The following is a 19,080-nucleotide window of genomic DNA, read 5'->3' on the forward strand; positions in this document are numbered from 1 at the left end:
GCCACGTATAAAATCTGCACTAATCAATAGCTGGCATTGTATGAGACAACCCCCCTTTTTTTACTAAGAATTATTATTTCCAACGGATCCATAGTAAAATCTTAGTGATAAAAAAGTACTCTGTGATTGTCTTTGTCTGTGACAACTGTCAAAATAAGTATAAAAGAGCTAGAATCCAGAGCCGTAATTTGTAAAGTTACATAGAATCTGTTAACTTGGTGATGACTGATAACATAGTCTTTGGCGAAAAAAAAACTGTCAAAATCTTAATAACTACGAAATACTGACGAATAAATACTCGTCAAAATATGAAAATAATTCTTGAAAGCAAAGTATTTTGATAAATTTTTCGAAAGTACATTAAATTAGTAGGTACCTAACCCTGTAAATAAAATGAAGCCATGAAATCTTAATAACAATATCACATTCGGGCCTAACAATCTAATATTATTATCTACATTAATTGATTGTCAATATATTATTCACGGTACGAGTTTTATACTAATAATTTGAGTTAATTAGTGAAGTACAATTATTTATTTTGAATACAGCAGTTTAAATTTGAATTCCTTTATAAATGCTATATGCTGGGTGTCATTTCAGTGAGCTATGTCCGAGCTTTTAGAACTGCAACATCTTGTAGCTGATCTCTCTGTTGGAAGTGGTGATGAAACAATTCCTAACCTGCTGGAGAACAAGAGGCCGCTTATCAAAAGATGTCCTTACCTCGGGTTACTACTAGCTACACTTTCATCACTATTTTTCTCACTATGCTCTGTTATTGTCAAGAGTCTGGTAAATATAGACCCAATGCAATTAGCAATGTTTCGCTTTATAGGAGTCTTATTGCCTACTTTACCAATTGTTATATACACAGAGCAACCTATATTCCCTGAAGGCAAACGTATTCTACTAGTATTACGATCAATTGTAGGAACAGTGGGGCTAATGTTAAGTTTTTATGCCTTCCGAAATATGCCTCTAGCTGACGCCTCTGTAATTGTATTTTCAGTGCCAGTATTTGTGGCTCTCTTTGCTAGGGTTTTCTTGAAAGAACCTTGTGGAATTTGGAATACAGTTTCAATTGTATTAACTTTAGTTGGTGTAATATTAATCACACATCCACCTTTTATATTTGGTGAAAGTGAATCTGTCGGCAATCCAAACTATAATAGTTTGAGAGGTGCTATTGCTGCATTTGTGTCAACAATATTTGGAGCAAATGCTTATGTATTGCTTAGAGTCCTCAAAGGTTTACATTTTTCTGTAATCATGACAAACTTTGGTGCTATAGCCATTGTGCAAACATTGTTTTATTCTTTTGTTTTTGGTGTTCTTTGTATGCCAAACTGTGGAACTGAGAGATTTTTAGTTGTATGTTTAGCTATATTTAGTTATTTGGGACAAATTCTGTTGACAATGTCTCTACAAATGGAACAGGCAGGACCTGTAGCAATAGCTCGTTCCGCAGATATAGTATTTGCCTTCCTATGGCAAGTAATGTTCTTTGATGAAATACCAAGTAAGTATTCAGTATGTGGGGCTGTGTTAGTACTGAGTTCTGTGTTACTTGTAGGCTTACGAAAATGGGCATTAGCTTTGCCAGAAGATTCACAGTTGAGGGGTAAGCTTGGAGTGCTAGCACAGTAATTGATGATTTTTTCTGGTAAATTTTTACTGTTATAATCTGTGATCACTGTTTCTACTTACCAAGATTACTTATATTTGCCACCTTTCTAGTGTATTGCAAAAATATATGTAATGTTGGAACCACAAAGCTTTGTAACCTATAGTTCCAGTGTGCAGAATACTAGTTTCCTAATAATATTTTGGTGGGCCACTAGAATTTATTGCTATGTATTTATATTTTTGTATTATTGAAAGTAATATTTATTGTAAATTATAGAAAGCTAATAACTTGAAGATAATATGTAATTATGTATTTACAAACTCTGAAAGAGTTGAATAGTTATTTTCTGCATACAATAGAAACAGTTTCTAGCTGACCTTGCACTACAATTAGCAATAATATTTTAACTGACTAAAATAAGCCATCACTCATCAGCAATAGTCAACAAGTAAAACCATTTTTATTTTTGTTATTTAATCATGTTCTACTCTCGCTAGTTACACTTGACTGCAGATAGTTGAAGATGTAAATTTTTAAAATGTAAATAATTTTAAGCATTATGTACTTATCTTCAAAGACTGTCCTAACTCCTATGAATCTGCTGCACCTAATGTTAACTGTTGTATTGTACTTGTTTGCTGTGTTATGTTATGTTCCCATTAACCTAAGATTATATTTTTGTTGACTAATTGCTATTCTATTCTAGATTTAGGTAAGGTAATTATGATGTTATTCACATATTATCTTTGTAAGTTTGTATTACTATTGTAAACTATTCTAGTCAAAAGTATTTTAAAGTTAATATGTAAATTAAAGTCAGCCCATAATCATTCAAATTTAATATCTTTATTTAGATCATAATTTATTACAAAAATGTTCTGTCATTTTTGTGTGTTTATGTAGTGCAATATTTATAGCTTATATTATAGTCATAAACTCTGTAACATTCTGTGTAGATTATAAAGTTGTTAATGTAGCTTATGCTTATGCATAGAGGATAACTTGTAGTGTCCAATGTCCGATTAAACCTTTTTGTTTTGGCTGAAGTCGAAGGTTTCTAGCTATCTAAATTCAATCAACTGCTTTTAAAATTACTTTTAATTAAGTATTATAACTGACATTATTTTAAAATACTAACTGCTCCCTATATTTATGATAAGTTTAACATGACAAATAGTCAACATAAACTAAAAAAAAACCATTGACTTTTAGCCAAGCTTGAACTGAATTTCTTAGAGTTATTAAACTTTCGGCTTCACCCAAAGATTGTGGCAATAGCTGATTAATTGGCTTCGGCTTTGGATCTACAGTCGGACACTATTGCTTCGATACAAAAAATAATATTATCATGTTTGGCTTTGTATCAGATACGGATTGGCCACTCAACAGTATATTTTTTTCGATTTTAAGTCAAAACCAGAAACTAAGCACTTAAGTTGCTAAAATGACCAGAAAGATAATTTTATGTAATAATTAAGTCTTATGGGTTGAAAATACCTAGTCAATATAAATAAGGCAGAAATTTAATGAGCGCCAAATACCTCCTTAGTTATTTCTGTAACAGTTGGTGTCACGTAAAAATGCGACGGGTCTGCCCGCAGAATTCAAATTTTATTTGGTTTTTCGCAATTTGTGAACTAATACGACAAAGTACGCTTATGGCATTCTATTTGCGACAATAACAGTATCATCCCCACCTATTTATATAAAAATCTTTACTTGAAAGGGTCCAGTTTAAGAAATTAGCTCTAGTATCGACTGTAACTCACAAATTAGTCGATACTAGAGCTAATTTCTTAAACTGGACCTTATCAAGTAAAGATTTTTATATAAAAACGTGGAAATGATACTGCCATTGTTGCAATTAGAATGCCTACTAAAATCTACAAAACTGGTTGACTGTGAAAGCTAGCAGACAGAAAGACACCACTTTCGCATTTAATACCTGAACTGAGTGTGATCTAGTCAAAGGTGATACCTAAATAGTAATGTGAAACTTGAAATTTTTATTTCTCAAACAATTTTATTGGTCACTGAAAGAATATTTTAGTTTTTACAACTGGAATATTATGTATTTATCTAAGTAGGTAGGTACCTATACCTAGGTAGTATAAAACAACATTATGATTATATTACATTTAAATACCTAGTGTTTTGATTTTATTCTTAACATATTTTAAATATTATAGACTACGAAATATCTGCCCCTGGCGTGCCCTGGCTATCATATTGTGTTATGTCTAACTGATCCACCCGGCCTCCTCAGGTTATACCTGTAGTATGTAATGCACAATATATAGCCTATTAAAATTGGTTTAGTAGTTTCAAAGTTTATCGATTATAAACTATGTTGGATCAAATTATTTTTATACTTAAAATTTAAATCTCGCGGGTTTTGAGCCATAGAAATCAATAGATCTATAGAGCACTCCCTGTCAGCCAGCATTACAGTTATATACTCTTTGTTACAGTGATTACATACTCTTTGGTTGTTGGTTACATTCTCTTTTGGCAGCCATAAATAGTGATCTGTATTCTGTGGCCAGCTGTTTGTCAGTTGTCTTTGTTTTGTTTATGCTGTCGATTGTAGAATGTTACACTTTTTACTACTTTAATTATTATTATTAAGAATCACAGATCATTAAACAAATTCAGAATTTATAAATTACATTACATCGGCTTCTCAAAGAACTATCAATTTAACAATGGCGGATAGGCTAACGCAGTTACAGGATACCATTAATCAGGTATGTACAGAAGATTAGGTACCCGATTTGCATGGGCACTACAAGGGGCACTATTTCAATTTTCATTTGATGTTAGTAATATTACCGGGATCGACGGCGTAACATGCTCTCATAGGACGAAAAAGTAACTGATTGATCCGACTGGTCCGAATTCAGCGGACCAGTCAGACCATTCAGTTAGGTACTGATTTGGCTTAATGCTACTGACTCAGAGTAATCGACTTACATGCACTTTTACAACTAGACCAACATGGCTCATGGATAACTTGAGTTCCAGTTGGACGTGCAAAACATGCGGCAGACAGCGGGCGCCAGCTGATCACCTTATACACCATATACCATGATAATCTTGTTTTGCAAATGATCCAACAAACATTCTAACTCATTCAACTCTCGGGCACGCACCTCTAACTTTACAGAGTTATATGCAGTTTAAACAAATTAATATCAGAGCTTTAACAGTGAAGGAAAACATTGCTAGGAAACCTACACGTCTGAGGGTCCCCCCATAATGTTTCCAAACAGTTGTGTGAAGTTTGTCAATCTGCACTAGGCCTGAGTGACAATGAGTGAGGCTTAACTCTTGTTGCTCAGGCTGGCAATGACCTGATCATGATTATTTGCTTTTTCAGCAAGCCGAGCATTTCTGCAACAGCATAGGTATTTTACAACAATTTTCAATACCTAGTAAGTTCCCTGGGTTTGAGAGAAGCGGGTCGCAGACACCACAGCAACAGCAGAACCAGGAGGACTATGCTTTGCTATTCGCTACATTGATTTCCCGCTGTGCCAAGGACATTGACACACTTATAGAGTCGTTGCCTAGTGAAGAAAGTTCTACTGAACTTCAGGTGCAGAGTTTGAGACGATTGGAGGCTGAGAATAAGGAAGCTGCTGAGCAATTAGAGGAAGTGAGTGTGTACCCGTTTTACTAAAACACTTTCAGTACAAAATCAACATAATTTCTTTGTGTAGGCTTGATAGCTCTAAGTATTAAGCTCTATCAGTTAGAACTAAATACTATTGATTGACGATTATTATTCCATCAAAGTTTATCCAATTTTGATGGAATTCTATACAGAGATAGTCATCCCGGGGATATCAATCATGGGTTTTCACAAGATTTTTAAAAAGGTCAGTTCAAAAATCAAAGTTCCCATGGGAATAAAATAAAATATAAACCCATGAATTCGAACAGACTAAATTACAATCACTATCTGAATAACTTCGTAAAGTTAGATGTATGTGCCCAGGATCGAACCCCTGACCTCCGATTAGGAGGCAGACGTCCTAACTCTTAAGCACTAGGCTATTACAGCTTACTAGTTTATAACACACCTTGTGAATACTTGAACAGCCCTAACTCTGCAAAGGAAGCATGCTTGCCTGGGATTAAATCCTGGACCCCTAAGCTATTACTGCTCTTTTCTGTCATCATCTAGTTTGTGTTAAATAAATTACGCTTGGATGGTAGATTTTGGTGGAGATTAGTTTCTGCAAAGTAAAATTTGCTTTTTGACTTTTAGGTTGTGCGTCAAGGAGAAATACTCTTGGAGAAGATACAAGGAGCCCTTAGTGATATTGCACAGAGTCAGCTTGATATGCAGAATCCTGCCCTAATTCTAAATAAGGATGTGAAACCTCAGTTATAGGATATGAGAAGATCCAGTATGTGGGGCAATGGCAGACATGATGCTTTTAGCATCAGCGATCGGCGTTTTAGTTGCTTTTCGGAAGCTCGATTCCGCGTTTGAATGCTCTACTCCAAGACACATACAATCCCAAGTTCTAGCGATCAAGTCGATTTTTGGAAGGTCGATGCTATGCTACGCCCGAACACTAAAACGCGCGATTTAGTGTAAATTCAGTGATCGCAACAAGTCGTTAAAAGCAGCATTTAAACAATCGCTAAAACTCGCGAATTTAATACACTGATCAAATGCAGAAAGTCGTTAAAACGTTGCAAAATGACGCAAAATCGCCGATCCTTTATTCTAATAGTATCTTGTCTGCTGTGGCCCTTATCGCTTGTGATACACTTATATTATTAACTAGCTGACGCCCGCGACTTCGTCCGCGTGGATTTAGGTTTTTCGAAATCCCGTGGGAACTCTTTGGTTTTCCGGGATAAAAAGTAGCCTATGTGCTAATCCAGGATATTATCTGTCTCCATTTCGAATTTCAGCCAAATCCGTCCAGTAGTTTTTGCGTGAAGGAGTAACAAACACACACACACACACATACAAACTTTCGCCTTTATAATATTAGTGTGATAAGTAATATTAATGTAATAATTAAGTTATACTTGCAGCGAATTGCATTTTGTGGACATAAAACTTTAAAACTTTACTTTAACAATTTAATAGTAATATATCTGATCACTTTAAATTTTGTTTATTTTAGTTGAGGTTGAGGTATGTTGATTCTGCAACCATTGCAATTTCGTCATATTACAAACAACAGTAAGTACTTATTACAAAAAAATAACAAAACCGAAGATCCTCACGCACAATTACACAACTTTCAGATTGTGTAATGTGAGTTGTGACAGATGACTTTATAATAATGTATTTATAATAATAATAGGCTACCTACACTTATAGTATAAAGGTACTAACGCATTTTGTACCTTTGTACCCAGTAAGGTCTTTGTTTATACCCTGTTGCCTGTGGCGTCACTCAAGAGCGCTTTGCTCCAAACAAACTGATATAAACTACTATGATGCCCGCGACGTCGCGTAGATTTAGGTTTTTTTAAATCCCGTAGGAACTCTTTGATTCTCCGGGATAAAAAGTAGACTATGTCAATTTTCGGGACGCATGCTTTATTTTTCCACATTTTACACTGACCGGTAAAACGGATGGGTCTTTAAGAATCCGGAGGGAATTTTTTGATTTTCCGGTATAATAAGTAGGTAACCTATGGCCCCTCCCCAGGATGTAATCTAACTCTGTACCAAACAAAATCGGCTAAACATTTGGTTCGTGAAAAGCTAGCAGACAAACAGACAGACAGACACACTTTCGCATTTATAATATTAAGTATGGAAAGTATTACCACGCCGCGTTGCGCAGTGCCGCGTTTATGATAGATGTGCGAAGAACATAGCTCATTGAATCTTTTTACATGAGCTAACTAATTTTACAAAATACGGATAGTTTAAGTGTTAAGTTATTTATAAAATTATCAGTTTGGTATTACTCATGGATTAAAGTTTTTTTTTTGTAATTTGATTGTTTTTTTTTTTAATTTCAACCCTGGGAAAATTTCCGAATCGTTCCACCAGACCAGCCCCCCGATTGTCTAAGAAAAACGTATTCATCGTAATCGTAATGGGTAGCAAATTGTGCCTCTTGATTGGCTGTGAAAAAATGAGAACAAGGAGTTCAACCAATCAAGGAGCAGAATTTGCTGTTGATTACGATTATGAATACGTTTTTCTTACACAATCGGGGGGCAGATCACAAGTGACTAAGCTGTCCGAGCTTGGAATCGAACTCAGGACCTATGTTATGCTACAGCGCATAATATAAGAGGTCGTCATTTAACTGTGGAAAGAGTTAAATTAAAAGTTACCCTCCTTGAATGACCCAATGCCTTAATTACTATTAATAGATAATACATTGTAATGAATGCGATGCTGACGACCGACATGGCGACGTCCTGCTCAGTTATCATGGATATCTATTTATTTAGGGCTTGGATGAACAATGCGCGACTCTAAAGAAAATCTCCATTGCTCGTAGATGAACTCATTAGGTACCTAGCCACTAAAGTCCACCCAGCGCGGCGTTAGGATTATAAAGTTTTTTTAAAATTCAGATACAAGTTAGCCCTTGATTGCAATCTCACCTGCTGGTAAGTGATGATGTAGTTGGTTTATACTCGGCATCGTACAAGAACGCTAAATCGCGTTGCGGCATGGCTTACGGTATAAGTTGGTAACTTGGTTGGTAACTAGCTACGGCCGAATCTTCCCACCAGACCAGACCATGTGGCACATAAATTAACCGTTTGTTGTAACTTTGTCATAAATAAAGTCATTGATTTTGACTAACTAAGATAACATAAATTGTTATAAAATTGTAACTGAACGGTTTTTGTGATCAACTCTAAGTATCTATTACGGTTCACGAGATACAGCCCTTTGACAGACAGACAGACGGACAGCGTAGTAATAGGATCCCATTGGCAATCTTTGGAACCCTAAAAACGGATTATACTACCGTGTTCAGGAGTGGACACCATACCTATACCGATAAGCGCAGTGTAGGACGACCTCCAGCCCGCTAGACCGATGACCCGAAGAAAGTGGCGGGGAGCGGGTGAATGAGGAAGGATCATGTTTGGTGGCGCGCTCTTAAAAAGACATATGTCCAGCTGTGGACGCATACAGGCTGATGGATTGGCTTGGATAATGGATTACTATGCAGTTTCCATCGCGCTTTGTGTATCCAAGGCCTTAAGATGCGGCACACCTGCATTCAGCAATTCCGGGTCATCCGGAAAACCGGCTACTATGACATTACCTGCGACTCTGTGGATATTCGATTTGAGACCTTTAAATGGTCACCTTAAGGTTGCAATGAAAGAAAGGTACCTTAGTTGTGGTACTACATTCACGTTCCTTTGAAAATATAGAATTGTTTGCGCGATATGTACCTAACATTTAAAAACCTTTTTGTAACAAACTAGATATACCCTGCCTGCGACTTCGCCCGTGTAATTTAGCGAGTGGGAACTTTTTGTCTTTTCGGGATAAAAAGCCTTCGGGATGGAAACTCTATCTGTATTCTCTATCCATAAAAATCTGTTAAATGAACAGAATATCCCTAATAAGCATCCCGTGGAAACTCTTTCATTTTCCGGGATAAAAACCCGGAAAATTCCAATGTCCATCCCCGGGATGTAAACTCTGTACCGAACATCAAAATCGGTTACAAGGATGGGCTGTGAAAAGCTAGCAGACAGACATAATATTAATATGGATATAGACTTTGGTGTAGAGTAAATATGAGAGTCGATAAATAGTAATAGGGTAAGATCATTAATATTACGAGTTAGTTTTCCCTAAAGCTTACATACTTTTAACAATAAATAGCTGGATCTTTAACTGGTTTTCTTACACAACAGTTTTTTTTAAAGCAGCGGAACAGTCCCGAATCGTGATAGTTAATTGGTTAAAACTTAAAATGCAAAGATATTATGACTTCTAGACTTCTCATGGAAAAGTATCTATCCACTTAAGTAGCACCTATTCGTTTGAAAAATTATTTCCTTAGGTACGCGTTTTCTGTAACAGATCAATATCGTAAGGAAAACAGGTAGCCTGTGAATGCCTAACTCAGGAGAAAATCTTCGGTCAGTATATTACCATCGAAGATTTTCTCCTGAGTTGACCTAAGTATATAGTCGCTATGGTGCAAAATTGAGGGCTTTAACATGATTTTTAGGGTTCCGTACCTCAAAAGGAAAAACGGAACCCTTATAGGATCACTTTGTTGTCTGTCTGTCCGTTCGTATCTGTCAGGAAAACCTATAGGTAGGGTACTTCCCTGACCTAGAATCATGAAATTTGACAGGTAGGTAGGTCGTATAGCACAAGTAAAGGAATGAATCCGAAAACCGTGAATTTGTGGTTACATCACAGAAAAAAATAATTAAAATGTGTTTCAATTTTCACAGTAAGATAACTATGCCAAGTGGGGTATCATATGAAAGGGCTTTACTTGTACATTCTAAAACAGATTTTCATTTATTTTTAAGCACAATAGTTTTTGATTTATCGTGCAAAATGTTGGAAAAAATACCTGAGTACGGAACCCTCGGTGCGCGGAAAACCGGCCAAGTGCGAGTCTGACTCGCACTTGGCCGATTTTCTTTTTAATTACAGGTGCCTATGGAATAAATTAATATTTTCTTATTAACTAAAGTAAAGACATGTTTTACTTTTAAGTCAATATTTCTCAAGTAGAATAGGACCAAATCCACTGCACTTTTCTCACTTTTCTAACAGTCTTATCAAAGACGAAGTTTCGCAAACCATGCTTTAATGCTTAGATCTATGCAACCCAGCCTCTCGCCGGCTCGCCGCGCCTTCATACATACCTGTAGTTGATAACCAACCTTCTTACCGTGAACACGCAGCGCCGAAAGCGAAACCGCAGTCCGCATCGAAAAGACTTGTTTACGTCAGAGACTCGAAATTGTTTACAAAAGTATACAACTTCTATTCCATCGTTTCAATAATTAACTTTATTAACAGTGGACTGTGTACAGACTGGAGATTGTGTTTGTGATTGATTTGAGACGATTAATTTCACGATCGAGTGTAATTTTCTTGATTGAAGCGGAGAAGTGAATGTGAAAACTTGAAAACGCCCGGAAGGACGGGTCTGCTCTCCCTCGCCCGTATTTCCGCAACAGGTATGCAGTTGACCAGATTAGAAATGTTACATAGTAACTTATTATAATAAAATACATAATTTATGTAAGTGTATAATATAACACGAATTAATATTTTACATTATTAGGTAGATATAAGTAGTAAAACTTTTTCTGAACTCGAAATGAATTTACTTGCGAAAACTTCCTAAGGAAACACGGTACCTACTTGAAGTCAAGTAATAATATCTAGGCGATATATTATTATTTCTCACTAGAGGATGCCCGCGACTTCGTCCGTGTGGATTTAGGTTTTTAAAGATCCCTTTACTTAACTTTTATCCCGGAAATTCAAACAGTTCCCTGTTTGATTTTCCGGGATAAAAGTTGCCTATGTCAATTACAGGGACGCAAGCTACCTCGGAAGTAAACATACAAATCGGTTAAGTGGATGGGTCTTTAGGAATCCCGCGGGAACTCTTTGATATTCCGGGATAAAAAGTAGTCTATATCCATCCCCGGGATATAAGCTAACTTTGTACCAAATTTCGTCAGAATCGGTTAAATTGTTGGGCCGTGAAAAGGTAGCAGACAGACAGACAGACAGACACACTTTCGCAATTATAATATTAGTATGGATTTATCTATGTAAGTAGGTAGGTACGTCTAGAATATCGTGATAAAGACTTAATTCCTATAAATTATATATCATACCCATTTGCATATTTGAGACTTGAGAGCAAGTAAAAGTAACATTAATTAACGTAATTAGGTAGATGCAATTATGAACTTACACACTTGTATAAATTAATTAGTTGTACTACTTAAACATAGTACGTGTGTACCTACTTACCTACTGTACATACGTGAAAAGATCTTAGACAATTAGTCAGAGTTCAAACATAAACCTACATAGGTACTAGGTAGGTACAGTTTAATATCTTTGCAATTAACACAATTTACTTCGACGTGCAACGTGAAAGTCCCATCAAAATCTATACTAATAAATAAAATTGAAGTGACTATTTGTTTCAACGGGCTAATCTTGGGAATGGCTGAACCTATTTTGACGGGACTTTTACAGACAAGTGGAGGATTAACCAAAGAGTAACATATGCTACTTTTAACCGTCTTAAAAAATGGACGAGTTGTGTTTTTCTACCTATGCACTGATATCTCCGAGATTTCTGAACCGATTTGCGTATTTTATTTTCTTAATCGATAGAGGAACTGTTGACATTGTTCCATAAAAAATTTGGATTCCAACTCCTCAATCCTGATGCTGCAGGGGATCTGACCAATCCACGCGGGCGAAACTGCGGGCATCATCTAGTCTTTAATACAGATCAACTATTGGTTTGCACTTTGCACTATTCTCTAAAAAAGATTTTTCTCAAAGAGAGAAAAGATCTTTGGATTTTTTAATCAAAAACTTTTTCAATGCCATTAACCTGGCTTTAGTTTAAAATGTACCTGCGTAAGATGACGAAAATAATTGTTTATCACACAAAACAATTTTATTTCAATAAAATTAAGCTTTTTTAAGTTAAATAATTAAAGGATATGTTGTGGTCTGTGAGATCCTGATTGAATAAATAATAGGTATAATTTTCGAGTTTGACTTGTCAATACATATCTAATTTACGACTTCACCTATTCAATAAGATTTCTTTAGTATCTAGATAGTAGGTACCTAGGTACTCATATAGGCGATAATGATATTAGCTTGGTATAGAATGCCTAGGTATATTAAAATAACAGCTATCTACTTCAGCTATTTATCAAGTTTAAGTTTCTATTAAGTCGATAGAAATCAGTTTCGAAGAAAGTTGATTTATCCATGGAGTCAGCAGGTTGCGAGATGTTTGCGACATTCCTTTTATACGTTATGTTTAGTAAAATATACTCTACGACATCTGCGGTACCTAATTCTTCGGTCTCCTATTCGGGAAGTCCAGCGTTCGATTCCGGGCACGCATCTCTATCTTGTCGAAGTTATATTATGTGCGTTTAAAAAAATTAAATATCGCTAGCTTTAACGGTGAAGGAAAACATCGTGAGGAAACCTACATTGCCTGAGAGTTCTCCATGATGTTCTCAAAAAGTGTGTGAAGCCTGATATCCGCACTTGGCCAGCGTGGTAGTCTATGGCCTAAACCTTTCTCAGTCTGAGGAGAGACCCGTGCTCAGTAGTGGGCCGCTGATGGGTTGATGATGATGAACCATTTCAGGCTGCTATGAAATGCTCAAATGTTTGGTACAGAGGTCCAAGCGTCTCGAATGACGCTGAGTGTTGAAAAGAAGTGTTCGCTCCGAGAAGACGATACTCATATGGGTACTAATAATATGAATGCGAAAGCGTGTCTGTCTGTTTGTTTGTCTCCTAGATTTTCACGCGCGCGGCCCATCCATTTAACCGATTTTACGAGGCATAGAAGTAGCTTGCATCCCTGAGAAAAACAGGCTACTTTACATAACCGATAAAAAAGCCGTGTCGGCCTGTCATTCCGAAGGTCAGGTGTTCGATTCTGGGCACGCACCTCTTGCTTTTAGGAGTTATGTGCGTTTTAGGCATTTAAATATCACTTGCTTTAACGGTAAAAGAAAACATTGCAAAGAAACCTGCATGCATGAGAGTTCTCCATATTGTTCTCAAATGTATGTGAAGTCTGCGAAGTCTGCCAATCCGCCCTTATAGCCAGCGTGGTGAACTAGGGCCAAACCCTTCTCCTTCTGAGAGGAGATCCGTTCTCAGTAGTGAGCCGGCAATGGGTTGATGATAATAATGATCATAAACCACAAATAGATCGTAAAATTGAAATATTAATTACTTACAATTTATTTAATACGATATTAAATAACCGGCAGAATATTGTGTTTGCCCTAAACAGTTAAATGCGGTCAATGATAATAAAATGCAGTTTATTAGAAGCCAATTGCCATTTTCATATCTATTAGTGGTGCAGTAGGTACAGGTATTGTAATTATGAATTTAGTCTTAATAAAGTTAAACAGCACTAAAACCCAACTACTACCCGCGAACTGCCGATAGATAGCGATAGATATAGTAAAATTGATTTTCGGAATATGTTTTGGAATATTGAATTCGGAATTGTTTTGTTCGGAATAGTACTTACGTGTATAATAAATGGACACTGTACGGCTCTATAGGTATAATATTCCCTTTGGACGCTGTGACGAAAGCTCTGAATTTCGATTTCGACATATTATTATTCTACTTACTTTAAATTATTTATATACTTATGTCTGAGGTTAGCTGGAAAAGTCAAAAGAGTGGCACCCAGAGCCGGTTTCGACAAATCATCACTTTCTCGAAGCCAATGACGGGTTTTTTTTAGTTTGCTTATGCATAACCTTTGCAAACTTTATGGATTTCATTTTGATGTTGCATTGCATTAGTTTGCAGATTTTAAGTTTACTATTCTAAAGTAAATATCTACGTAAGTATACTTAATATAATGATAATGTAATATAATGAGTAGTTAAAGACCACCGAATTAAAAATAATGTAAAGAGAAGCTAGTTATTGTACTTATAAAAAAATCAAATGTTACTTCACACTTTAGTAGCTCTTTCACGCGACTTCGTCTTTTTTAAATATTTATCTGTTTATCAAAATCCAGAATTTATCCTTTGACCGCTACGCAAATAGCCTACGCCGCTAGGCCACGGATTTTTCTTATGTGCCACGGCTTCCCTGTCTTCATAATATTATATCACTGGTATAAACAGTGCCGAGATATTACAGTCGCATAGACCGACTGAGTAGATAAGTACATGCAATTTCAGCCGGGAAAAGTCTCACTTAATTAAATAGTACTCGTTTTAAAAAGTAATTGCGATGTTCTAGCTCGGAAAAGAAATATTTCATACACTCAAAATATTATGATGTCATAATTATGTACGGAACTCTAAAAGGGTACCACTCGTTCTTGACCGAAAATTTTTAATGTCCTGTTTATGTTTGCTAAATACACATGCTATAACTGAAACTACAAATCTAAAAAACCGGTCAAGTGCGAGTCACGCCTCACTCTTCTTCATTGTTGTTGAAATATAGTACATGGTACATAATATACCGAAATTTCATATTCCTAACCAGGTTCTCTTCACAAAAATGGTCTAAAATTGACAACCTTGACGCTCCCCCCCATTTCCTTTTTTTTTAAGATAAAAAATCATATTTAATAAATACATTATCATAATCTGAGCTCAATGAGCTCTTAACTTATGCTACCCAACATGCTAGGATAAGAATTTTTTTTCCTAGCTCCCTTGAAAAATAATTAAATTGAATTTCTAATTCAATATTTGGTTTTGGTCAACTTTCTCCACCAAATACCAAAATTTCAGATTTGTAACTCATTAATTCGTCAACGAGCTATATAAGAGACCTGTGACACGCGTACAGACACTGACAGACAGACAGACAGCAGAGTGACATGAACAGGGCTCCGTTTTTACTCTTTGAGCACGTAACCCTAAGAATCTGTTTCTGCATTCAAATCCCATGAGCTTTTTAAAGATTTTTGAGAAAGATTTTTATTCCTAATCATACACAAGATCATTAAAAGTCAGTGGACGTGAGGTTTGTGTTCTGTATATTGCCTTCATTATCATATTTTAAAGGCCGTTATGTTTTTTTATGAATTAATTTGGTCTTTACTTAAATTCGAATTAAAGAACGTGCATGTACCTACCTACCATAATTAAGAATAGGTATAATACGAGTTTATGATCATTATTATTTTGTGTAGTTATTTAACTGTATACAAACAAGGAAAATAATGTAAGCGAATAGATGGAGTCAAGCACATGCAGTAAGGAAACGCAATAAGCTTTTAGGTAGGTTTTTGAGTTGGAATAATATTTTTGATGCTTCTTATTAGCTTACACAACACAAAATACAAAACAAGTTGCTCCGCCTCGACTTTTCTCGGATAGAATTTCTGAAATATTTTCTTAGTGGGTCAACAACAATAATATCATACGTAGGTAATCGACGGGGGATTGTCAAATCGTCTTCTCTTAACCCAGGCAACGATTTTTTAAGCACGCTCGAAGGTGTCAAAAAATTTTCAAAAGAAAAATAAAACCGACTTCAAAAACCACAAACACTAAAAAGTAAAAAATAACTTTTATTTAGCTACACATGTAATGTACCTAGGTATGAAGTCGAGCGAGCATATTAAAACAAAATTAGAAATCCAAGAGTGAAGCTCGCCCGACTTCATACCTAGGTACATTACATGTGTAGCTAAATAAAAGTTATTTTTTACTTTTTAGTGTTTGTGGTTTTTGAAGTCGGTTTTATTTTTCTTTTGAAAATTTTTTATTTCACAATTTTTAGTGGCCCCACTGTACTATAATATGCTATGCCCAGTTAAAACCCTACTGTTTACTAAGCTATTGCACTGATCGCGAGCAATTTGCTCCTATCTATTGAGGAGTTCTGTTCTCCATCTCCGAAGATATTCATCAGATCTTCACCAAATTTATATGGGACCACCTGCACAGTATACCCTTTCAAACAAAAAAAAAATTTTCCAAATCGGTCCAGGGGTCTTTGAGTAATCGGGAAACATACATAAAAAAAAATAAATAAAAAAAAAAAAAGATTCCGACGAATTGAGAACCTCCTCCTTTTTTGGAAGTCGGTTAAAGATGCGTAAACCCCACGCTAATATCTAGTACGTAGTTTCGCATCGTGAAGAGTAGATATAACGTAGTGATTACATACTCTTTGGTGAAGAGTATAATAATATTATGTCACACATAAGCCTACGAATTTGTCTTCTTTTTTTAAAAATACATATAATAAAATGGTGTAGCTACTACAAAATCGTAAATTTTTAAATGTAGGGGTTTATGCTTGCGAGTTGCGACATACTCGTAAAATACTTTTGCGACTCCGCCGCTCCGCCTCAAGAAAGTCCAGAAGTCGTTTGTGAGGATGAGTTGTTTTTATTATAATAAAATTCGAGCAACCGCCGAGTTTCTTGCTGATTTTGCATCCTGAACCACTGCAGTGGAAGAAGTTTATTTGAATAATAATAATAAAATTATCTATTCCCATCTAGATTTACCTACATATTTTCTACTACTAGCATAATGTTAAAACTAGACCACATTATATGAACAAAAAAATATTATGGGTGTTGGTTACCAGTTAATATCTGGCCATGTACGCTAGTCAAGTTAATAATGAACTTAGATTTCTTACAGGACCTCGACCTAGTCGAATAATTTTTCCATGTAAGCTTATTTTCATTCGCGTACCTATAGCAATTTTTTTATACTTAGTTATACTTTATGAAGCTGTGTATTTTAAAACTAGCTGACCTGCCCCGGTTTTGCTATTGAAATTGCTTACAGTGCTTTAACCGTGTGGTTCACGTTATATAATGTAGGTGGGTACATGCAATGCAAAAAAGGTTTTTGAAATTTCGAAGTGAGGTCTACTTTGAACTATGTAAGCTACGTATCTACATGTAAATTCTCAAGTTTAAAGACCCAGGGGTTTGCTGTGCGTTGAATATGATTTTGTCAGTTTTTACTTTTGCTAGTACTTACCTACCTGTCTATTAGATTTGTTACAATCAGTTTTTTAATGAAAATGTCTGGTTATAATAATATATTTTTATTTAGGTATTATAAATTGTAAAACTTATCTCGTTTAATCACCTTTTTTGGTAACTTGACAATTTTTTATTCGCGTGATCTTGAATATCAAGAGGTTTTAGAGACCACATAGGTATTTAAAAGCTCGCTTATCACATTATTTGCTGTTATTTGAAGGCCTCTGTTTATATGATGATGTCATAATTATTATTCATAAGTAGGTATACATCAGTCACATGTACCGTAACGATATATTACTGGTTTTACGATTAAGCATCTACTTACTTAAATATCTACAATAACATAGCAATTAAGTAAGAAAAAAAAAACTAATCAACAACGAGAATTTTAATGCTCATAATATTATAATTTTTGAATCGCGTATAATATGCGAAATAAATCCAATTGAGACTTAAGTAGGTATCAAACAATAAGTGACATGATGATTTATTACCTAACTAGAGGATGCCCGCGGCTTCGCCCGCATGGATTTCGTTTTTTTTTTTAATCCCGTAGGATCCTCTTTGATTTCTGGGATAAAAAGTAGGCTATGTCCTTCCCCGTGATGTATCCCAAGTCTGTACCAAATTTCATTGAAATCGGTTCGGCGGTTGGGCCGTGAAAACGTAGCAGACAGACAGACAGACAGACTTTCGCATTTATAATATTAGTATGGATTAGTATGGATGGATAGATAGATGGATAGTATGGATAGGTACCTATTCACCAAATGTATTATAGAACCGTAAGCAATTTCACCCTCACCACCTGGGTGCTTGGTTCGACCACCCGTTGTGCCAGATCCTTTTTTTCCACGCACATGCAAACTGTGGAATCAACTCCCTTCTGCGGTGTTTCCATTAGATTGCAACATAGGGTTACTCAAGAGCCGCTAACGAATTCCTGAAAGGCCTGCAACGCATTGGCGTTTCCTCTGGTACTGCAAATGTGCATGGGCGGCGGTAATCACTTAACATCAGGTGACGTTTGCTCGCTGTTTTTATTAAAAAAAAACTCCGGATAAGCAAACCTTATATCATTGCATTTAAGGGCCGATGCGTACCTACCATCGGAGTAGAGTAGAGCCGAGTACCTAGGTATTATGATAAAAATTAAACTCAGCTTATTTGCCATAATATGATGAATTGGAATAATGACAATAAAAAAAACCAGGTGGTTGAAAAGTCATCCTGTAGGTATCTAAGTATAATAATATTAAAAGTCATCTAAATTATATTTATTAGCACGTTTTCTCTTAGATTAACTTTTTCTTATTTTGTACCTATTAGCATAACTAGCCGGTCTAGCCACATTGGTTAGTAAAATTAATATTCACAGGAACAAATGATCAAAATTTTCGATTCGAGAGTCTTCCAACGTCTCTTTCGCGAATTTTAACCAACGCAACGCAACGACCTGCCAGCTGGTCGGTTAGGATATTTGCATAATTGACATTCTTTGGGTCGATTTCGATTAATTTATATTTGGAGATGTTATTTTATTACGTCAGATATTTGATTTTTCTGACACGGCCATAGTAATATGTGGTATGGTTCGCCCTGTAAGATAGCCGTAGGTACTACCTAATACCTATTCGTACGGAAATGCAAACTCTATCTATCGCTGTATTGTATTGTAATAGCTGTATTGTGGCATCTATTTTACACAATCTCCAA

General features: G+C 35.7%; 3 protein-coding genes across 3 annotated transcripts in view; all 3 read left to right on the forward strand.

Annotated features, from left to right (window-relative positions):
• Window positions 1-303: 303 nt before the first annotated feature.
• LOC123870812 (solute carrier family 35 member G1) lies at window positions 304-3,067 on the forward strand. Its single transcript, XM_045914266.1, has 2 exons — window positions 304-487; window positions 604-3,067. Exon 2 carries the CDS (start codon window positions 610-612, stop codon window positions 1,648-1,650), a length of 1,041 nt encoding a protein of 346 aa, XP_045770222.1. The 5' UTR covers window positions 304-487; window positions 604-609; the 3' UTR covers window positions 1,651-3,067.
• Window positions 3,068-4,168: 1,101 nt separating this feature from the next.
• On the forward strand, window positions 4,169-6,513 carry LOC123870827 (mediator of RNA polymerase II transcription subunit 21). The gene is made up of 3 exons (XM_045914289.1): window positions 4,169-4,377; window positions 5,010-5,288; window positions 5,904-6,513. The coding sequence occupies exons 1-3, from the start codon at window positions 4,336-4,338 to the stop codon at window positions 6,027-6,029; spliced, it is 447 nt and encodes a 148-aa protein (XP_045770245.1). The 5' UTR covers window positions 4,169-4,335; the 3' UTR covers window positions 6,030-6,513.
• Window positions 6,514-10,503: 3,990 nt separating this feature from the next.
• The window catches only part of LOC123870808, a 72,948-nt gene continuing 64,371 nt past the window's right edge, over window positions 10,504-19,080 (forward strand). Inside the window, exon 1 of the mRNA XM_045914260.1 lies at window positions 10,504-10,804. The gene's annotated coding sequence lies outside the window, so the exon portion shown is untranslated. The remainder of the gene's footprint in view (window positions 10,805-19,080) is intronic.

Source organism: Maniola jurtina, chromosome 13, assembly GCF_905333055.1.
Source record: "Maniola jurtina chromosome 13, ilManJurt1.1, whole genome shotgun sequence".
Classification (NCBI taxonomy): Eukaryota; Metazoa; Arthropoda; class Insecta; order Lepidoptera; family Nymphalidae; genus Maniola; species Maniola jurtina.

Coding starts and splice junctions, on each gene's coding strand:
- LOC123870812 (XM_045914266.1), top strand. CDS start 610: ATGTCCGAGCTTTTAGAACTGCAACATCTTGTAGCTGATCTCTCTGTT.
- LOC123870827 (XM_045914289.1), top strand. CDS start 4,336: ATGGCGGATAGGCTAACGCAGTTACAGGATACCATTAATCAG. Junction 4,378..5,009: donor TACAGGATACCATTAATCAG/GTATGTACAGAA, acceptor TTGCTTTTTCAG/CAAGCCGAGCATTTCTGCAA. Junction 5,289..5,903: donor CTGCTGAGCAATTAGAGGAA/GTGAGTGTGTAC, acceptor TTTGACTTTTAG/GTTGTGCGTCAAGGAGAAAT.